The 13,371-nt window shown below is 42.7% G+C and overlaps 1 protein-coding gene across 2 annotated transcripts in view; it reads right to left on the reverse strand.

Moving 5' to 3' along the window:
- Positions 1–13,371, reverse strand: part of LOC110506631 (spondin-1) — a 141,373-nt gene that overhangs the window by 18,420 nt on the left and 109,582 nt on the right. For both annotated transcript variants that reach the window (XM_036963482.2, XM_036963481.2), the window contains exon 7: positions 8,850–8,914. In XM_036963482.2, coding sequence (XP_036819377.1) covers positions 8,850–8,914 — 65 coding nt within the window. The remainder of the gene's footprint in view (positions 1–8,849; positions 8,915–13,371) is intronic.

The raw sequence follows: 13,371 nt of genomic DNA on the forward strand, positions 1-13,371 counted from the left end.
CCTAAACACTTTACTGGTGGAAGATAGCTGTGTGTGTGTTTGTGTGTGTGTTTGTGTGTGTGTGTGTGTGCGTGTGCGTGTGTGCAACAGATAATGTTGTGATGAGAGATCACACACACCCAAAGAGATGTGTGCGCTAGTTCACAGACAGTCACAAGCACAATAATGCACAAATATCTGTTCAGAAATACTTTTTCCTAGTACCAAACCACAGCACTTATAATGAACGTTTATCAGGGGTTGATAGATACCTCCCACCCTCGTACACCCTCCTAAACCCTATCTCTCCTGCCACCCTGTCAATTACAGTGCCGTGCGAAAGTATTCGGCTCCCTTGAACTTTGCGACCTTTTGCCACATTTCAGGCTTCAAACATAAAGATATAAAACTGTATTTTTTTGTGAAGAATCAACAACAAGTGGGACACAATCATGAAGTGGAACGACATTTATTGGATATTTCAAACTTTTTTAACAAATCAAAAACTGAAAAATTGGGCGTGCAAAATTATTCAGCCCCTTTACTTTCATTGCAGCAAACTCTCTCCAGAAGTTCAGTGAGGATCTCTGAATGATCCAATGTTGACCTAAATGACTAATGATGATAAATACAATCCACCTGTGTGTAATCAAGTCTCCGTATAAATGCACCTGCACTGTGATAGTCTCAGAGGTCCGTTAAAAGCGCAGAGAGCATCATGAAGAACAAGGAACACACCAGGCAGGTCCGAGATACTGTTGTGAAGAAGTTTAAAGCCGGATTTGGATAAAAAAAAGATTTCCCAAGCTTTAAACATCCCAAGGAGCACTGTGCAAGCGATAATATTGAAATGGAAGGAGTATCAGACCACTGCAAATCTACCAAGTCCTAGCCGTCCCTCTAAACTTTCAGCTCATACAAGGAGAAGACTGATCAGAGATGCAGCAGAGAGGCCCATGATCACTCTGGATGAACTGCAGAGATCTACAGCTGAGGTGGGAGACTCTGTCCATAGGACAACAATCAGTCATATATTGCACAAATCTGGCCTTTATGGAAGAGTGGCAAGAAGAAAGCCATTTCTTAAAGATATCCATAAAAAGTGTTGTTTAAAGTTTGCCACAAGCCACCTGGGAGACACACCAAACATGTGGAAGAAGGTGCTCTGGTCAGATGAAACCAAAATTGAACTTTTTGGCAACAATGCAAAACGTTATGTTTGGCGTAAAAGCAACACAGCTGAACACACCATCCCCACTGTCAAACATGGTGGTGGCAGCATCATGGTTTGGGCCTGCTTTTCTTTAGCAGGGACAGGGAAGATGGTTAAAATTGATGGGAAGATGGATGGAGCCAAATACAGGACCATTCTGGAAGAAAACCTGATGGAGTCTGCAAAAGACCTGAGACTGGGACGGAGATTTGTCTTCCAACAAGACAATGATCCAAAACATAAAGCAAAATCTACAATGGAATGGTTCAAAAATAAACATATCCAGGTGTTAGAATGGCCAAGTCAAAGTCCATACCTGAATCCAATCGAGAATCTGTGGAAAGAACTGAAAACTGCTGTTCACAAATGCTCTCCATCCAACCTCACTGAGCTCGAGCTGTTTTGCAAGGAGGAATGGGAAAAAAAATCAGTCTCTTGATGTGCAAAACTGATAGAGACATACCCCAAGCGACTTAAAGCTGTAATCGCAGCAAAAGGTGGGGCTACAAAGTATTAACTTAAGGGGGCTGAATAATTTTGCACGCCCAATTTTTCAGTTTTTGATTTGTTAAAAAAGTTTGAAATATCCAATAAATGTCGTTCCACTTCATGATTGTGTCCCACTTGTTGTTGATTCTTCACAAAAAAGTACAGTTTTATATCTTTATGTTTGAAGCCTGAAATGTGGCAAAAGGTCGCAAAGTTCAAGGGGGCCGAATACTTTCGCAAGGCACTGTACAAGTTGGCTTTGTGTTGGGTCCAATGTGGCTGTCAGAAATAAACCTAAGGCCTCCAGCAAAGCTGAGCTGAGCAAAGGGACGTGGTGACACACGGTGAGGGGGAAGAGGGGACGGCTGGCAGCCAGTGTGTTCCCAGAGGATTAGAGCTCTTACACAGCCTTAGAGGTGATTATTACTGTGTATGTGAGGACAGGACAGGACTGGACAGGGCTGAGGTGTGTGTGGTGATAGAAAATCTGATGGATTTATCGGCAGATGAAGAACAGAACAGTGACAGGAGAATAGCAGGAGGGATAATTGTTTCAGGTGACAATTGAGCTTCCGTACAGTTTTAGAAGGTGCTATGTAGAACCATACAGTATATCATAACACCTTTCATTGAGGGCCATGTTATACCCAAAAACAGTGTTATTAGAAAACTCCTGGTTTACAGGCCACATCAGGCTTGCAAGTCACATTATGTTGGCTTGCAAAGTGATGTTCAATTCCTATTGGAATCCAGTCAGAGTTAGGATATCCAACAAATGGATGTTTTTATCACCCGCAATTTGCATTGAGAATGACTGCCATGGTAGGGAAGATGGACAACTGATACTACCTCAATGGTCTAAACTGGAACAACCATCTCAGTAATGGGTGCAATGAGTCAAATTATTAATAAATTGGTTTAGTTTACAAAAAATGTACGTTATTTATCTTTGTGTAGCATAGCATTTATCAATCAATCAATGTCCATGCAAAAACACATTAAAATAAACAGTTCTGAAAATCACCATGCAATAGAGCATGCTGGGAAATATGATATACTCTATGGTTCTAAACTCAGCAAAAAAAGAAACATCCCTTTTTCAGGACCTTGTCTTTCAAAGTTAATTAGTAAAAATCCAAATAACTTCACAGATCTGTAAAAGGTTTAAACACTGTTTCCCATGCTTGTTCAAAGAACCATAAACAATTAATGAACATGCATCCTGTGGAACGGTCGTTAAGACACTAACAGCTTACAGATGGTAGGCAATTAAGGTCACAGTTATGAAAACTTAGGACACTAAAGAGGCCTTTCTACGGACTCTGAAAAACACCAAAAGAAAGATGTCCAGGGTCCCTGCTTATCTGCGTGAACGGCTGGACTGAGGGCTTGTAGGTCTGTTGAAAGACAGGTCCTCACCAGACATCCCCGGCAACAATGTAGCCTATGGGCACAAAACCACCGTCGCTGGACCAGACAGGACTGGAAAAAAGTGCTCTTCACTGAAGAGTTGCGGTTGTCTCAGAAAAGACAGATACAGTGCCTTGCGAAAGTATTCGGCCCCCTTGAACTTTGCGACCTTTTTGCCACCCTTTCAGGCTTCAAACATAAAGATATAAAACTGTATTTTTTTGTGAAGAATCAACAACAAGTGGGACACAATCATGAAGTGGAACGACATTTATTGGATATTTCGAACTTTTTTAACAAATCAAAAACTGAAAAATTGGGCGTGCAAAATTATTCAGCCCCCTTAAGTTAATACTTTGTAGCGCCACCTTTTGCTGCGATTACAGCTGTAAGTCGCTTGGGGTATGTCTCTATCAGTTTTGCACATCGAGAGACTGACATTTTTTCCCATTCCTCCTTGCAAAACAGCTCGAGCTCAGTGAGGTTGGATGGAGAGCATTTGTGAACAGCAGTTTTCAGTTCTTTCCACAGATTCTCGATTGGATTCAGGTCTGGACTTTGACTTGGCCATTCTAACACCTGGATATGTTTATTTTTTAACCATTCCATTGTAGATTTTGCTTAATGTTTTGGATCATTGTCTTGTTGGAAGACAAATCTCCGTCCCAGTCTCAGGTCTTTTGCAGACTCCATCAGGTGTTCTTCCAGAATGGTCCTGTATTTGGCTCCATCCATCTTCCCATCAATTTTAACCATCTTCCCTGTCCCTCCTGAAGAAAAGCAGGCCCAAACCATGATGCTGTCACCACCATGTTTGACAGTGGGGATGGTGTGTTCAGCTGTGTTGCTTTTACGCCAAACATAACGTTTTGCATTGTTGCCAAAAAGTTCAATTTTGGTTTCATCTGACCAGAGCACCTTCTTCCACATGTTTGGTGTGTCTCCCAGGTGGCTTGTGGCAAACTTTAAACGACACTTTTGATGGATATCTTTAAGAAATGGCTTTCTTCTTGCCACTCTTCCATAAAGGCCAGATTTGTGCAATATACGACTGATTGTTGTCCTATGGACAGAGTCTCCCACCTCAGCTGTAGATCTCTGCAGTTCATTCAGAGTGATCATGGGCCTCTTGGCTGCATCTCTGATCAGTCTTCTTCTTGTATGAGCTGAAAGTTTAGAGGGACGGCCAGGTCTTGTTAGATTTGCAGTGGTCTGATACTCCTTCCATTTCAATATTATCGCTTGCACAGTGCTCCTTGGGATGTTTAAAGCTTGGGAAATCTTTTTGTATCCAAATCCGGCTTTAAACTTCTTCACAACAGTATCTCGGACCTGCCTGGTGTGTTCCTTGTTCTTCATGATGCTCTCTGCGCTTTTAACGGACCTCTGAGACTATCACAGTGCAGGTGCATTCATAGGGAGACTTGATTACACACAGGTGGATTGTATTTATCATCATTAGTCATTTAGGTCAACATTGAATCATTCAGAGAACCTCACTGAACTTTTGGAGAGAGTTTGCTGCACTGAAAGTAAAGGGGCTGAATAATTTTGCACGCCCAATTTTTCAGTTTTTGATTTGTTAAAAAAGTTTGAAATATCCAATAAATGTCGTTCCACTTCATGATTGTGTCCCACTTGTTGTTGATTCTTCACAAAAAAATACAGTTTTATATCTTTATGTTTGAAGCCTGAAATGTGGCAAAAGGTCGCAAAGTTCAAGGGGGCCGAATACTTTCGCAAGGCACTGTATGTCAGTGTTCTGCCATGGCCAGCGAAGAGCCCAGATCTCAACTTTCAAATGTTTATCCTTTAATCTGTTCAAGTCTAAGTACAGTGAACATCACGGTCCATCACCTATTGGGACAGTTGGATAGATATCCTGTAATGGGTATACAGTATATCTGATTAGACTCTCTCTCTAATTCCCTTTTTTCCTTCTCTCTTCAGTGACACTGTCCCTCCCTCCATTTTTCCCACCACCCACATCCCCAGGAAACACGCTGTCTCTGAGTGACAAAGACAAACCCTTTAGCTCATTAAGAGCTGTGTTTTCATTGACAACCCCTTATTTCTCTGTTTCTGTCTGTCTGTCAGCACAGTGCTAATCAACTGGAAGCCTCAGGGAGCTGGGGTAGTCCTGCTGTCTTTAGAAAGGGTCTGATGAGACGTATAGTGTGCTTTAAAAAGACGAGGGACTCACTACTGGACATCATGGAGGTAACTGTAGCTGTCACAGGCAGAGCCATTCCTGTTCTGAGAGAGAGAGAGGTGTGTGAGTGGGGTCAGATAGAGCAGAACAAAGAGAGGAAGATGGTGAGAAAATGAGGGGTGTAGGCTGTCTTCTGTGGGGACCGTCTGAGTACATTAGGACTCTGGAGGGTGTGTGTGCATGCTTGCCTTCATGTCCGAATGTGTGTTTGAGAGAGGGATGGCTCTGTACTGTGACAGTGACAGAGAACACCACCCAGCGACGAAGATTCCTACAGCAGATTGCTCTCTCTGTGTCACTAACACATTGTGTGACACCGTTGTTGTGTGTGTGTCAAATGAAATGTTATTTGTCACATACACAGTTGGCAGCAGGTATAAAAGGTGCAGTGAAATACTTGCGTGCTGGCCCCTCAACATGGAATTACAATATCAAACAATATTCATCAGAGGTCAATGAAAATGAACAAGTCATTAGAGGAAGTCATATGCATAGTAATAAGACTGATATCTACACAATAGGATATACAGTATTCATGATTAATGTGCTATGTCAAGTATGACTGTGTTACAAATATAAAGTGGATAGTGTCTTGGTCGCACAGTTGAATAAATAGTATATTATAGAACAGCTGTGTTAACTGTGTGTGTGTCAACACTTCTTACAAAAACAAGTAGTGATGAAGTCAATCTCTCCTCCACTTTGAGCCATGAGAGATTTACGTACATATTATTAATGTTAGCTCCCTGTGTACATTTAAGGGCCAGCCGTGCTGCCCTGTTCTGAGCCAATTGTATTTTTCCAAGGTCCCTCTCGTAGCACCTGACCATACGAGTGGTGTGTGTGTGTGTGTGTGCATGTGTGTGTGTGTGCTCGGACGCGTGCATGCGTGTGTACAGGGGACAGGTGTATGCGTGAGATAGAGATATTCCCAGAGAAACATTGAAGCGAATTATGTCAGGTTATCTAGAAGTGCAGGTAGACCAGTGGGACTGAGAGGGAAACCAGATGAAACCAGACATCCTCTCAAACGTGGTTTACCTACGACGCACGCACAGACAGACAGACAGACAGACAGACAGACAGACAGACAGACAGACAGACACAGACCTCAAACTCAAAGGGGAAAGGAGCTGCAGCGCCCCTGAGTCTCCAGTTTACTGTGTAAAATGTACTCCTCATCAATCCAGCCGGGGAGGGCAAAAGCAAACATGTCATTTAAAAGGACATTGTGAAAACGACAGGCAGGGAGAATGATGTGTTTACACGTCAATAAAACACGGCCAAAGGGAAGTAGGAGGAACGTGAACACAACACAAAGGAAATTGATTCCTTCCAAGTCCAGCCCGGCTAATCCCCTGGCGTGTATGCAAATGAGGCGGGCAGGGGGTAATTTAATCAGTGCGCCGCAGTGTTTTTAATTAGGCGAGCTTCCCTCAACGATAGGTCCAGCAAGCCTCGTAAATCCGTGAACACCATAATGCTGACCTTGGTGTGGCGGCGTGGAGCGGTTGGTTGGTTGGAGACGGCTCTGGTGGAAATCTATTCATCCATCCATTACTTTCTCTTCCTCCCTCACTCTCTCTGACCACATCTCCTTCTCTGTTGCTCTCTCTGTGTCCATCGTTCCCTATTTTGGCTAATTTCTCTCTTTCTCTCTCTCTCTCTCTTCCTCTCCCTTGAACATGTTATGAGTCTCAGGAGACAGACTGCTGTAGCTCTGCTGTGTGTAATAATGGCTGTCATATCTGCACCCCTCCGCTCACCCACCTCCCTCGCTCCCTCTCCACCCTCCTCTGACTCTCTCTCCCTTTCCTTTGCTCCAGCCACCACATCTCTCTCAAGATGACCACTTTAGTTCGTAATCAGTACAAGTGATATAATGGGGAACAAAGGCACCAGAAAGGAAGATGCATAGAGAGACCGGTAAATAAATATGTGGTTACATGTGGTCCCATTATGATGGTTCTTCCAAATGCTTCCGAACCCAACACTAATCCCTTGGATCCTTCAGACGTGATAAAGAGCTGGTTGTCTAACCACTGATAATTAATCAACGTCTATTTCTCTCTCTCTTGCTCTCTCTCTCTCTGTTTATTTTTTTCTCCCTCTTCCTGTTCTTCAAAGGCAGGGTAGGAGGGTTTGTTAATTGGCAGGCAGCTGTGTAGTATAGGTCAGCCTGATGTCTTGATACACAGGAGCCTGGAGGCCATTAACATTGATGGAGAAAAACCCCTCCAGGAGTTCTATCAATCATCATCAAAACACACACCCTCTTAACCCACACACATACATATACACGTACACACAGGTGCAGTAACATAAGCCCCCTTCACTTATTCACACACATACACACACGCACGCACACACAAACTTTATGAATCACATGTACAAAGACGAACAAACAACATTTATAAACATGTTCAAAAACATGTACGAACACGTATGAACAAAAATCGCATGCAATCCCAACAGACTCATATTAAAGAATAAAAAGAAACATCCTTCAATTGTAGGAGGAAAATACGCACGTAACCATTTCTGCACCCTACTTTCAAGGAAGAAAACCTAATGTACAAACAGAACGTGTGCATTTCCACATCACACTACAAGCAAGAACCTCCACCTCCTCCTCTCATCCTCCCTTTCCTACCACCCATCCCCTAAACCAGTTGATTTGATTTCCTCTGCATTTACATAACCACTTTATGATACAATTAATTTTCTGGCATATAAACAAGATAGCGAGATAATTACCCTCTGTGTATTTGATTGGCTCTGTCCCTAGCTGTGGCTGCCTTTGAAAGCTCTCTTTGGAGTCTCACACTCAGATCCTCTGTGAGAGTGTTTTTTACATTGAGGATGCTTCTCTCTGCGCTACCTGGGCTAACTTGTTCCTTGTTTTTGTCCTAAATAAGAGATTAAGTCGAGTGCATAACAAGTCGAGTGCATAACTTTGGATGAATAAGTTGTGATATCTCATTTGTGTGCTTGGGAGGCAAGGCATGATTCAACGTGAGTTGATGAGCGATGAAGAAGACCTTGCAGTGTGGTGTAACTCATGCATTTGTGAAAAGAGAGAAAACATGGAAGGGGTGAGAAGAAGAATGGTGAGGGTGGCAAACAGAAAGAAGAGAGAAGAAGAGTGAGGATGGCATACAGAAAGGAGGGAGAAGAAGAAGGGTGAGGATGGCATACAGAAAGGAGAGAGAAGAAGAAGAGTGAGGATGGCATACAGAAAGGAGAGAGAAGAAGAAGAGTGAGGATGGCATACAGAAAGGAGGGAGAAGAATAAGAGTGAGGATGGCATACATAAAGGAGGGAGAAGAAGAAGGGTGAGGGTGGCATATAGAAAGGAGAGAGAAGAAGAAGGGTGAGGGTGGCATACAGGAAGGAGAGAGAGGAACGAAAAAGGACGTTGCTGCAGGATGGGTCAATCCCCCAAGAGAAAGTGTGAGTGAGTTAGACAAAGAGAGAGCGAAAGAAACAGAGAGAGAGCGCGAGAGAGAGAGGGATGATAGAGGAGGTTACTGTTGGACTACTCACACATTGAAGGGTTGCCAGGCAGGCCACTGAGCCTTCATTTTGATGACTGTCAGAACGTCATCACCCTGAGAGAGAGAGAGAGAGAGAGAGAGAGAGAGAGAGAGAGAGAGAGCGAGATCATCAAATTCACTTGTCGTCTGACAGATGGAGGCCCAGCCATATTCACCACATTACACTTACAGATGAGGGGAGAGAACGGATGATGTTTATTTCCCCTCTTCCCTTTTTCTCTCTGAGACAAAGAAGTGATGAATACAGCGTGCGTCACTTCAGATGGAGCGCCGGCATCACCACTTCATAAAACCTGCATAAATATTTAATCAGTAGCTCTGGACACCGCAGGGTTCTTTGTGTCACTGCCTGAGAGAGAGGGAATGTCTCTGTGCTGGTCCATGATCAGATAAAACACTCAACGCATAGAGCAGGATTTAACCCCAGACTGAACTCAGACCTGAGAGAGACACAGCTCCATCGACATCCAATCACAACAAAAGAGAAGCCTTGAGAGTTGTGAGAAAATGTTTAATCAACATCGTTTTTTCCTTTCTACTGGATTGGCTTGTGAAATAATACTTCTCCTGTGCATATCATAGAAATGTGGTGTGGACATGAAAATATTATATCAAATCAAATTGTATTTATTATATGGCCTATATAATCAGTTATAATGTTCAACATTAAACATATATCTTGGATAACAGCATTATACACTCTGGCCCATTCCAAGTGGAAATCATATTTCTTAAGCGCAATTCACTTGGAGCACAATAGGATCACTGCGACTGCAAAAGACACAATTAAAAGTGTTTGAGCACCACACTGGCTCATTTGCGCCCCAACTTTTTCATTACGGCTGTGATTTATGACATCACACTGTGGCAGTAATGGCTCTTTGGCTGTGAATAGGTGGCTAGCAGTTGACTAGAACATTCGGTTTGTATTGCTATAGATGAGAGAGACTGTGTGATGTACAATACAATGAAAAGTGCATTCTGCCATATGTGCGATGAACCAAACCCTGCTCTGGGCATTTTTGACACCTTTACACAATGGTGTAGATAAAGCACATTAGAAAACATGGATATATTGGTTCATATGTAATACAGCAATTATAAAGCTATAATTTGGGCGAGAATGTAAATGGTGACATAAATGGAAACCCTGTGTCCCGATGAACAATGAACATCGAACACGAGTCCCCAGAAGAAAAGAAAACTGCAGCTCAGCACATCTTGTCAGACATCTGCCACCGGGCATGTTTACACCTGTGGCGTCTATAAAGATCAAAGTTAAGTATCCAATGCCAGATCATTGCTTTACAAGCCACCAATTAATGTTTCCAATAGAGGATTCTGTTCCAGTACCATCCAGTCCCATTGCTGTGTGTTGGGTGATCACTTTTTAATTATTTATTTCCTGTAAGATAATTATTAGTAATAGGCTGTGATCCCAGTCATACAGAGCTGTCGTGTCTTTGGCTATGCCGGATTAAGTGATATGACATGCTACTCTATAAAATCCTTTCTCCGTAATTAATATTACCTGATTGAGCTAATCATGTAAATGTAATTAACTAATATTTATAGAGCTGTTATCTTCAGAATAAACTCTTAAAGACCTAGTAATATTTTACATCAATAGTAGTCAATATTAATCGTCACCTTAATTCAGTCTCATCTGAAAGTTGTAAATTCTTGGTTATCTTCACGAACCCTGGCTAACAAGTTGAATCAGCAATACGAAATTGGGTTTCATTATTTATTTACTAAATACCTAACTAATCACACAGAATTACACATACATATAATAAATCATAACTTGATTACAAATTACGTCATAGAGACGTCCCTAGCGGGCGGAACAGATATGACAGCTTGTTACACAAAGGAAAAGGGGCTGGGTTTGAGTGAAAGTTCGGGAAGACTGAGGAACAAAGGGCGAAGCTGTGCTATCGTAAATACAGTATCTTATGCATTCTAAATTACCGCCTATTTGGAAAAGGAAAATGCAATAAATATTTACTCTGAGCTGCGCTTCGGTAGGTTGGTGGTAGATGGAAGGCCATGTTGCCCAACCGAGTCCTTTGAATAATGTATCTGCTGGTATATTGAATACGTTGTAATAACGTTGTTGTGTGGTAGACAGAATACTCTGTATGTTCCTTCCTAACCTGAGTTTGCAGCTGCTGTTGCTAACGCAACGGCTAGGAGGTATCACTTCTGTAGTGAATAAGAGTTCAAAGTTCATACCATTCGCAACCAAAGCTCACGCTGATGTTGGCTTCGTTCTGTAGTTATTATCTGAACCATTCTGACATCGGACTGTTTTCCTCACATCCTCGGAACACGAGGTTATATTGTCGTCAAGGCTTTATATAGGAAGGGAGAGGAGGGCGGGCCACTGATTGAGCAGAGCCTTATCTTATCACATTTTAGAAGCTAAAATCACATTTCATCCCATCACAAGTAATTTCATATTCAAACATTTAAATTGAACAACAATTCCTTGTGAATCCTATAACTCTGATGTGTAGACTTTCCACTGTAGAGTTTATGTCATCTTATCATTGATGAGAATGTCTCAGATGACAACCGAACTGACACTATATTCATTAAGTACCACCGTTCAATTGGTCGGTTTACCAGAATATAGTTAATTTCCCCCCCACCTTCTGATGTTCGCAGAATCTCTATGTTAACCAAGTGTGTTATCCTGCTGTCCTTGCCTGATACTGTTTTCCTCTGTGCTACAGTTTTGCCTGCTCTGACTCTGGTCCCTGTCTCACGTCTCATCATCCTGCTACTCTGTCCTGGATTCCTCACTCTACTACTCCCTTGGATTCCCCTCTGGACCTGCTTACCCTGTCTCAACCCCTCTCGCTCCAGACTCAGCCTCCGCACCTGGTTTCCAGCAATCCACCCGAGCTTCCCCTGGTCTGCACTCCATCTTCCCCGTGTTTCAATAAATGCATTGGTTACTTCATCCCAGTCTCCTCGTCTGAGTCTGCTCTTGGGTTCCCCTGTTCCACTCCGCGTAACAGTATGATCTGGCCAAAGAGATGAACCCAGCAGAACCCAGGCGCCCTGCTCGAGCAACATGACCAAGCCCTGAAGCCTGTCTGACCTACAGGGCCGACCCTTCGCCCAGAGCTCAAAATCAGGGAGCTGTTTGTTCCGACTCCCGAACGTTAACTTCTTTGGGACAGGAGGCGGTATTTTAACGTCAAGATGAAAAGCGTGCCCAAAGTAAACTGCCTTCTACTCAGGTCCAGAAGCTAGGATATGCATATAATTGGTAGATTTGGATAGAAAACACTCCAAAGTTTCTAAAAGTGTTAAAACAATGTCTTTGAATATAACACAACTATAATGGCGAAACCCCGAGGATAAACCATCCCCCCCCCAAAAAAAATTATCCTACCACTGATGTCAATGGCTGGCACTTTTATAACAGTGTGAAATCGTGCCCGATTGCAGTTCCTAGGGCTTCCACTAGATGTAAACAGTCTTTATAAAGAGTTTCAGGCTGGATTTTGGAAAAATGAGCCAGAAATTGTAGTTTTTCTAGGTGGCTCCCATTTTGGCTGTAGTGTTTCCAAGCGCGTGAATGAGAGCGCGTTCTTTGGTATTTTTCTCCGGTAAAGACAATAATGATTCTCTGTCTTAAATTTCATTGTTTATTTGCGTATTAGGGTACCTAAGGTTTGATTATAAATGTTGATTGTCATGTTTGGATAAGTTTATTGGTAACGTTTGGGATTAATTTTGCATGCATTTTTGACTGAAGTGCGCCAGCTAAACTAATTTATTATGGATATTTAGAAAGGACTTTATCGAACAAAAGGACAATTTGTAATGTAACTGGGACCTTTTGGAGTGCCAACAGAAGAAGATCTTCAAAAGTAAGGCATATATTATATCACTATTTCTGACTTTCGTGTCGCAACTCCCTGGTTGGAAATGATTTGTTATGAGCTGGGCGCTGTCCTCAGATAATCGCATGGTTTGCTTTTGCCATAAATCCTTTCTGAAATCTGACAAGGCGGCTGGATTAACAACAAGTTACGCTTTATTCTGATGTATTGCACTTGTGATTTCATGAAAGTTTAATATTTATAGTAATTTAATTTGAATTTGGCGCTCTGCAATTTCACCGGAAGTTGTCGAAACGCTAGCGTCCCGCTGATCCGCAAGAAGAAACCTTGGAGCTTGCAGAGCCTTTTTGGTACAATGTTTACTAGAAGTTGAGCAACAGCCCTACTCTTGTGCTAGCGAACGGGCCAAGATTTCCTTTCTGATTGACTGCCTACGAGGAGCAGCGCTTTCCTGGGACACAGCGGTGTGGGAGAGACAGTCCCCCATGTCCGTGATGGACTTGCTGTACTCATCTCTCTTACTATCCGCATCGACAACCGTCTCCGTGAGCATCGGACAGAGAAGGTAGGTAGGGTTGCATGTCCCATAACATCTGCTTCAGTGCCTTGTCCTCCTTCTCCGACTGCATCCCATCCAGATCCTGAACC

Source organism: Oncorhynchus mykiss, chromosome 26, assembly GCF_057628025.1.
Source record: "Oncorhynchus mykiss isolate SJ-2025 chromosome 26, ASM5762802v1, whole genome shotgun sequence".
NCBI lineage: Eukaryota > Metazoa > Chordata > Actinopteri > Salmoniformes > Salmonidae > Oncorhynchus > Oncorhynchus mykiss.